This window comes from Gossypium raimondii, chromosome 12 (assembly GCF_025698545.1).
Source record: "Gossypium raimondii isolate GPD5lz chromosome 12, ASM2569854v1, whole genome shotgun sequence".
Taxonomy (NCBI): Eukaryota; Viridiplantae; Streptophyta; class Magnoliopsida; order Malvales; family Malvaceae; genus Gossypium; species Gossypium raimondii.
Window position 1 is genome coordinate 34,103,807 of NC_068576.1, and position 9,201 is coordinate 34,113,007.

General features: G+C 34.0%; 2 protein-coding genes across 2 annotated transcripts; both read right to left on the reverse strand.

The window, feature by feature from the left end:
- Window positions 1–939: 939 nt before the first annotated feature.
- LOC105762413 (malate dehydrogenase, cytoplasmic) lies at window positions 940–2,657 on the reverse strand. The gene is made up of 6 exons (XM_012580221.2): window positions 2,615–2,657; window positions 2,381–2,539; window positions 1,837–2,293; window positions 1,625–1,760; window positions 1,439–1,550; window positions 940–1,034 (listed from the first exon to the last, which is right to left on the reverse strand). Exons 1-6 carry the CDS (start codon window positions 2,655–2,657, stop codon window positions 940–942), a joined length of 1,002 nt encoding a protein of 333 aa, XP_012435675.1.
- Window positions 2,658–4,070: 1,413 nt separating this feature from the next.
- LOC105762414 (carotenoid cleavage dioxygenase 7, chloroplastic) lies at window positions 4,071–7,210 on the reverse strand. The gene is made up of 6 exons (XM_012580222.2): window positions 6,454–7,210; window positions 5,667–5,795; window positions 5,442–5,573; window positions 4,925–5,200; window positions 4,433–4,836; window positions 4,071–4,326 (listed from the first exon to the last, which is right to left on the reverse strand). Exons 1-6 carry the CDS (start codon window positions 7,208–7,210, stop codon window positions 4,180–4,182), a joined length of 1,845 nt encoding a protein of 614 aa, XP_012435676.1. The 3' UTR covers window positions 4,071–4,179.
- Between the last annotated feature and the right edge of the window lie 1,991 nt (window positions 7,211–9,201).

Sequence of the window (9,201 nt, forward strand, 5' to 3'; positions counted from 1 at the left end):
TAGCCCAGGCTCGGGCTCTATAAACCAAAATATAAAAATAACAAAAGGTAAAATACACCTAAGATTATTAAACTATTAGTAAGTTTACGTTTAATCACTTAATTTTAAAAAGTTATAAAATAATCATTAAATTATTCAAAAGTTTTCATTCAAGTCACTGAATAATTCAAAGTCTTTTATTTAAGTCACTAGGCTATAAAATTTTTATTTAAAAAAAAAATCTGGCTAATGAGCCCCAAGTAACAATTTGACAATCGATATAGTGGATTAGTACCTATCGACGAGTAAAACATATATTAGGTCCAAATCGATCTAATAGCCAGTGTCGGATATTGGAGAAAACTCTGGATTTTAATTTGTAGATACATGACATTTAAAGCTATTTCATTTTTAAAAAAAAGTTTAACTGTAAAAGAGAAGAGAAAGGAGAGTTTCCAAATGGTGCAAGTGGTGCGAATGAAGAAGGCTATACAACAATAATTTGAACAGCTCAGTGACTTCAATAAAACTTTCGAATAGTTCAGTGATCAATTTGTAATTTTTTGAAATTGAGTGACCAAAACGTAAACTTATTAGTTTACCCAATGGCAAAACGTATATGATTATCTATAATTTATTAAATTGACAAATTAACATAATCGATTTTCATTTATGGCCCTCACTAATTTAATTTAGCAAAAAGTATGCACAATGACGTTAATACCAAAGGGTTTTGTTGTTGTTGTTGCCATTTGTATGAATAAAGGAATATTTTCAATGTAAATAAATAAACATAAATTATCCTAAAAAGAAATGAAATGAGAAGAGAAGATCACTATCCTTCATTTATGTCTATTTTTTATTGTTATAATTTAATTATTTTTCATGGAATTTTTAATAATAAAAACATTCCCCTAAGAAAGACAATCAAATCGTTTATTTGATACACTTGTTCTTTCATCAATTAAGACAAGAATAAGCCAATGTTTTCTCCTCCACAAGCTCTTTCGCTGTTGCATCCATCTTTTCTCTCGAGAAATCGTCTATCTTCAGCCCTGCCAGGATCAAATTATGTCGAATTAATGTACAAAAATTAAATTCCGAAGCACATAATAAATGAATCAAAATTGCAATTTGACCAAAAGAAAATTACATATCAAACACAAATGAAAAAATTTAAGCAAAAGTACCCTGGAGGATTGGTCATCTATTTTTATCATTAAAAATTGGTCCATGTATGTTAGAATGAGATACACATGGCACGTCGTAACTATCTGGTTATTTTGTTAGCCATATCAGTTTTTAACTGATAAAATTGATGAAAATTTTAACACAAAAAACCAGTTGCTATTTGACCTATCTTATAGTAACTAATTTGCCAATTTTTTTAAATAAAGAGAGCAAAATATAACCTGACTCTAACTCAGAAGAGTCCATAGTACTTTTACCAAAAACTTACCCTGAAAAATTGACCATTGTCCTTTATCACATGTAACTGGGAATGAGTAGATAATGCCAGATTGAATTCCATATGATCCATCAGAATACACTCCCATGGACACCCATGTTCCCTACAATAATCACCCAATTATAACTCATACATACATACATACATACATACATACATACATACATACATACATACCTTGGGAGTCCCAAGAACCCAATCACGAATATGATCACAAGCAGCACTTGCGGCGGACAATGCACTTGATAGCTTTCGAGCTTTGATAATGGCGGCACCGCGTTGTTGCACCGTGGTAACGAACTCGGTGTTCAACCTATAAAAACGACGAAGGATTAGTACAGTCACGAACGTATAGTGTCTCGAAATATAGATTCGGAATTTTATGTTACCAATTATCGTCCGCTACGACACTTCTAACAGGCTTCTCTTCACTGTTTGTGGGCGTGACAGTGGCATGGTTCACATCCGGGTATTGAGTGGAGGAGTGGTTACCCCATATGATCACGTTCTTCACTTGACCAACATGGATCTTTAGCCTCTCGGAGAGTTGTCCAAGCGCTCTGTTATGGTCGAGTCGAGTGAGACACGTGATGTTTTTCTCCGGGATTGATGGCGCGAATTCTTTCAAGATAAGGGCATTGGTGTTCGCTGGATTAGCGACCACCAACACCTTACAATCCGGTGCGGCTTGTTTCTCCAATGCCGAAGCTTGAGCCTTGTAAATCGATACGTTTTTTGACATCACGTCTTTCCTTTCCATACCTTCTTTTCGTGGGAATCCGCCAACCATCACAGCTATGTTCACACCTTTACAAGCGACCATGGCGTCGGTGGTAGCAATGACATCTTTGCGTAAAACCGAAAAAACAAAACCGAGTTAAAAGAAAACATTTGATCAACAAATGTGAACCATGATGTGCAAATTACACATACCCATGAGAAGAGGAAATGCAGCATCAACTAATTCCATTTTGACACCGTTTAAGGCCTCGGTGGCCGGTTCGATATCGAGCATATGAAGAATTATGGGTTGATCGGAGCCTAACATTACTCCCCTAGCAATCATAGGCACTAAAGCATACCCGATTTGCCCTGTTGTAACACGAGAACACCAATGAAACACAATACTAATTACTAAATACAATATATTAACAGCACAATACGTACCAGCAGCACCAGTAACTAAAACTCTAACAGGTTCTTTCCCCATTGATGATGAATTGAGGGTCGAAAATGGCCGTAATGGAGGAAAGATATGAGGGTGATGGTGATTATATGATACAGAAAGTAAAACCCTTTTTGTGTTGATTACAAGATGATCTTCATAGCCGGAGGATCCTCACAGTTAGTTTCGGTTTCAATTTGTGTTAGTTTGTAGAATAAATTAGGATAATTGAGAAACTGGCACCTGTTGATTTGACTTTTTCAAATTGATAAATGGATTATATTCTTCTATTTCAACTTTGAAGGAAGTTTTGGATTAGAAGAGTTTGGGTCCTAACAGGGGACTACTCAACAATTTCAAAATTCGACTTGATGAACTCAAATTGAATTGAGTCCAGATTGAGATGAATACAAAGTGATTGGAACCTGAATTGATTTCACTTTAAAAACTCGAATTTGAAATTTCGACTCGATTAAATCAAATTCGATCCTATTTTGTTTGATCATAAGAGTCTAAAACTCGAATTGTCCAATTAAAGCGAATCCGAATTGATTTAAATATGAAGTGATCAGAACTTGAACTGATTTGAACCCTTAATGATCTAACCTGAAAATTTTAAACCTGAAACTTCGATTGGACTCAAATTTGGTGCAATCAAATTTTTTCATAAAAGTCAACAAATCAAATCATCTAACCTTAAGCTCGAATTGAATCAAATCCAAATTGACTTGAACATTTAATGATTAGACATTGAATTGGTCTGAACCCTTAATGACCCGACCTGAAAAAATTCAAATTTGAATATTCGAATCAATCGATTCAAACTCAAATTCGATCTCATCCAATTTGATCATTAAAAAACTCAAACCACCTAACCTTAAATCCAAATTGAATCAAATTTGGATTAACTTGAACATAAAGTGAGTAAAACTTGAACTGATTCGAACTTCTTAATGACCCAATTTGGAAATATCCGAATTTGAATATTCGAATCGATCAATTCAAACTCCAATTCACCCCATCCTATTTGATCATTAAAAATCTCAAACCACCCAACCCTAAACCCAAATTGAATTGAATTTGAATAACTTGAACGTGAAGTGATTAAAACCCTGAACTGATTCGAACCATTGATGACCCAATCCAAAAAAACCTGAGTTTTAAACACAAAATTATTTTAAATCTAAAATGATCTAAAATTAAAAATTACCCAAATCAAAATAAACCGAAATTTTAAAATCCAAATTCATGCTATATAGATACAAACTCGGATTGCTGTAATTAATTTTTAGGAGAGACTAAAATTACAAAAATTTTATTCATTTAAATGATTAAAAGACTTCAAATAAATAATTAATACTTGAAAGGATCATTAATGATATTTTCCTATTTGATCAAAGGGTCAAGATCCTAAGATCCCCAGTTGGTCTCCAAATAATAAAATTAATTATATTTAAATTCAAGATAATAATAACTTTTATCATTTCAATCAAAATCATATTTATTTTAATAAATTTATTACATAAATAAATTTCCTTCTGTATTTATAATTTAGAGGGCAAAAAAATCAATCATTCTTGGCCCAAAAACCATGAAATCCAAGAGGGAAGTTCAAGTGCTTAGGGACTTCAAATCTTGCTACAACCCTATCACTTTCTCCAATTCTCTTTGGGTCCAAAATCACCAAATAACATCGCTGTATTGAAACTGCATACTGCAAAAAAAAAAAAGAAGCACAACAACATAACATTATACATCATGCAAGAAAAAACCCCCGAAAAACACTGTCGGAACAGAACAAAATTGGGTCGGATTCTAACCTCGACGACAAGAATATACCCATCTTCTTCTTCAGTTCCTTTAGGGACAAAAATAGGTTCACCAATGAACCTACGAGCCCCTGCAGACCATGTACTTACGGTTTTTGATGATAAATTTAGCTTCATTACCATATCAAATGGAAAATGAGGCAATGCTTGTCTTGTCCCTGAAGATGTTGCTGCATAAATGCATGTATTCTTTTTGCCCGAAAACTCCGGGTTGATGATCGGAAAATCCGATGGCTTGTTCCATTCATTCATGTTCTCCATTGAACATTCATGACAGCTGCCATTAGTGTCCAATTTTATTGTTACCTGAACTAAGTGTGGTACTAAGGACTCGTTTTCGTGTTGTTTTACGTTCATAATCGATGGATCTAGTTGTCCGCTTTGCCAATTATATCCTGTTTCCATACCAAATTGTCTAAACTTGGAAAGCAGATTTCAGATAAAGTAAATATATATATATATATATATATATATTGAACTTACCAAATAGTTTCTGGAAGTTGAACCATTGATAAGAACAAGCACAAGCTTGGATTTGAATCATTGAATTACCATCAATATCCTTGATTTCAAAGGCATTGCCAACATGCAACAGCCATTTCCGAGACGGTGCTTCCACCGGTACCCTCCAATCTCGTTGTCCGGCTGATTTTTCAGATGGAAACCGAGGAAGCAAGTAAATGGGAGAGGTGGACTTACTCGGATTCACCGACAATGCCGAAATCATCGGCGATAACCCGCATACTGCTGTCATTGATCCTGCAGTACTTAAATTATACATGACACATTAAAAACCTATAGCTTTTTAGGAAATTTTCAATAAAAGTATAATGGAGACTCTTGTACTAAAAGATAGATTGCATTTGGTCCTTTTTACTCTTTGATATAATGTATAAAGATTAATTTATCCACGGTGAAATGCAGTTTAACTTCTAATATAGAGACCTCCACAATAATTTTACTGAAAATTTCTAAACTTGATTTGTGATTCGATCGTTACCGATAATGTCGAGCTTGATCCGGTTTCCGAACAGTATGTAATAAGTATCGGTAAAAGCCCAATCATGGATCATCAAATGATCAGGGATGTTAAATTCTTGTTTCTGCAACAAATTGAAATTCGAATCCAACTCTAAAAAGATGACAAAAAAAAAAAATTACTAAAACATTTCACATTAATAATCTGTTTTTTTTTTTTAGATATTCTAAGTTCTTAAACTATTACCATAAAATGTAAAGTTGCTTCGAGGCAGTAACATGTCCTCTGCATTACATGTTACTGCAAGTAGTCTGTTCCTTTGAGCATCAAGCTTATAATGAGACAATAATCTTTTTGGGGGCATCTTGAATACACCTATGGAGCATATTATTACAAGAAAAAAGACAACATTCAGTTGAACTATATATATATATATATATATATATATATAAATATGTATATTACCTATGGTAGCTTCAAGTTGGAATATTTAATAAGGGTTAAATTTTGCTATTAGTTCCTATACTTTACAAAAGTTGTGGACTTAATCCATATACTTCAATTTAGTCGGTCCTTATCAAAAGATCACTATTGACTTCATTAAGTTCAACTATTTCCTAAATCTAATACAATAAACATATTATAATATGTGTAATGCCATGCCACTTGTTATTTTCACATATTACTAAATAAAAATCTAGTTAATGGATTAATGATTGTCATTTGCACCAAGATTAAAATTTCAAAATGAAAAAAAATAGGGCTTAGAATAATCCAATTGGAGAATATGAGCTAAATATTCTAGCAAATAATGACTAGTAATTGAATTTAGCCAAATGAAATTTAATCGTTATTGTTTAAGTCAGGACTAAAATTTCAAATTTCTAAAAGTACATGGACTTAAATTGATCAAATTGAAGTATAGGGACTAAATCCACAACTTATACAAAGTATAAAGACTTATTGCAGAATTTAGCCTTTAATAAGGTGTATGAAAATTGTCATATTCAATGCTAAGGACATACATACTTACCATGTAACACCGGCTTCAACAACCGGGCGGCTACGTCGAATAAATCACCGGGCCCCCGTTTCTCGGCGGATGGTAGGGATTCATTTATCACATTAAAACTGCCAACGGTATCCAACGTCTCCGATTCGATCTGGTAAGGATCACCACCTTCCCATAAACACAAAAGCTTTCCACCCCACTTCAACACACTAGTATTAGCTACATTTTTCATCACCTTAACGTTACCAAGTTTTTTACCCCCTTTTAAGACCGAAAATGGACCGCGGTGCGTAAACCGCCACGAGCCGGTCACCGGATTGTGTTCTTCCACTTGAGCTTCGGTCTTTATGTACTTAGCCGTGAATTTAACTTCTTTGGGAACACCATCGATGCTAAACGCTCGAAGGTAACCGTGACCATCTAGAGGGTGCACGGTCGAGCCGTGATCATCGACGAATAACCCCGGACCGGTTAAGTAATACGTACCGGAAGGGAAATCAGGGGGGATCGTACCTTCAACGACACGGAGTGTGATCGGCTCGGACGTTTCCGACCGTTGCGATATGAATAGAAATTGATAGTCCCAAAAAGCAGCCATGGATTCATCTTTGTCTGGTATTGTTAAAGGACCAGGAACATGATGATTATCATTAACAGGGCTGGAAATAGATATGGCTCGTGGTAGTTTTCTTGGTAATGATGGTTGATGTAGGTAAGAAGCGAGTTTTGAAGGCGAATGGAACATTGTAGGAACAATATGGAATATTTTTGCCTGCATTTTGTTTTTGTTTTTGTTTTTTTTTGTGTGTGTGAATGATGGAGTACTTATATATACTATGTAGCTTATGGGAAGGTGTGGCAATAATTTTTGCATGGAATAAAAAGGGCATGGGATAGTGGCGGAGTCAAAAAAAACTTTTTGAAGAGATCGAAATAAAATTGTATATTTTTATAATAATAAAAGTGAAATTTTACCATTTTAATAGTTTATAATATTTTTATAATTTTTAAAAGATTAAACCAATTTTTTCTCATTCTTTAAGAGTCAAAGTGTAATTTTATAAACATTATTAGTTCAATTTAATAAATTAAAATCTAATAGTAATATGTATATGTGTGACATGACATTGGAATTAATGTATATATACACGAATGTTGGCCACTTGACCTAGTCTAATTTCCATGGAATTTTCTGGTAATTACAGATTTGCCAGTGGTATGGTGGTTTCTGGTGTGGTAATGCGTTGGACAATCATGGAAGACAAGAATGTTGCACCATGGAAATGGCAGACAAAATATGTGTTTTGTTTTGTTTTTATTTTCAGTTTGTTTTCTAATGTGAAGGCAAGAGTACATATAAAAAACAAAGTAACCAAAAAAGACCTCGATTATGGCATTACTGTAATAGATATTTACTATGTCCCAAAAACAAAATAAATTGTATATATTTACTGCTTAATTCCTGTAATATTCACAAAACTGTTGGGGGAAATTCAACAAAACCATTAAAGGTGTTTTGTTTAGGTACAATGGAGACCATAAGAGGAGACGTATTATATTTTGCTCTCTCTCTTTAAAAAATGGGCAAATTACTCCCTCTATGTTTGTTGATATCGGGTATTAGTAAGGGAAGAGACAAGCGAGAGATGGTAGTGGAGGAAAGGAGGCCGATTCACTTGAATCAGGCATATAGTTGAAAAATGGCAAAGACAAGAGAGGAGGAGATTGATGGCTTGGTATGTTGCTAGGATTGCTGAAAACGAGGGAGGAGTCCCCTTTCTCGTCGTGCCTTGGGGCATTTATAGGGGAAGGTACCTCTTATCGGACAAAGTTCTATCACCAATAAACTTTGGATATGATAAATATGTGGCCAGCCAAGTGGCAAGGCTACAGTTTATGACTCTAATATTCCTTTTGCTGAGATAGTAAATAGGTTATTAGACTTTAGTGGTTCCTAGGTGATCCCCCCTTGAGAGAGTGCACCTGCTAATAGTGGGTGGCCAAGGACGGGTGATCTTCCTATGAAATACATGGAGTATGCAGGAGGTCAATCACCTAGTGACTAGTCGAATGATGTGAGGTGGAGGGTCGTCTGCGGGTACTTCTCAGATATGTTCTGGTAGTGTCATGTGTCTAAGTTGGTAGGGGTATAACAACATTACATCTAATAGCAAACTAGTTATTTTGTTAAAAATTTTATTCATTTCTTCTATTAAAAACTTATCTTTGTACATTAGCATAAGATACACGTCTGATTATTCTGTTAGCCATGCCACTTTTAACAATACAATTGGATAAAAATTTTAACAGAAATAATCAATTTACTCTTTAATCTAATGTGCATTGAGTAATTTATCTATTTTTTAATTAAAAAGAATAAATTACAATCTAACTTTTAATATAATGACATCTATAGTATTTTTACCAAAATGTGGGTCGAAAATTGTACACAAATTGGGCACTAATGAAATTAATGATTAAGGGTTTGATGCCATTAGATGTTGTTGGTATGATACTGCTTGAAAAATGACAAAAAATAATAATAATAATAATAATAATAATAATAAAAAGGAAACAAAACACAAGGCAGTGGACCATGTGTCTGCATTTGCTACGTTGGCCGTTTATTGAGGAATATGCTGATCTCATCTTCAACTTGGATGCTTCCAAATCTGAACTTTCACTAAATATTGTCAACTTGCATGGATTAATTTAATTTAAACTTGCAATCAAGCTTTTGGTTGACTTCAATTTTTCATTTGCTTCAAC

Excerpts from the sequence above, each read along its gene's own strand:
- LOC105762413 (XM_012580221.2), bottom strand. The coding sequence starts at position 2,657 with ATGGGGAAAGAACCTGTTAGAGTTTTAGTTACTGGTGCTGCTG. Across the intron at positions 1,551-1,624 it reads GGGTTCTTGGGACTCCCAAG|GGAACATGGGTGTCCATGGG; the intron begins GTATGTATGTAT and ends TGATTATTGTAG. Across the intron at positions 1,035-1,438 it reads ACAATGGTCAATTTTTCAGG|GGCTGAAGATAGACGATTTC; the intron begins GTAAGTTTTTGG and ends TGATCCTGGCAG.
- LOC105762414 (XM_012580222.2), bottom strand. The coding sequence starts at position 7,210 with ATGCAGGCAAAAATATTCCATATTGTTCCTACAATGTTCCATTCGCCT. Across the intron at positions 5,574-5,666 it reads AAGCAACTTTACATTTTATG|AGTTGGATTCGAATTTCAAT; the intron begins GTAATAGTTTAA and ends TCATCTTTTTAG. Across the intron at positions 4,837-4,924 it reads CAACTTCCAGAAACTATTTG|GATATAATTGGCAAAGCGGA; the intron begins GTAAGTTCAATA and ends GTATGGAAACAG.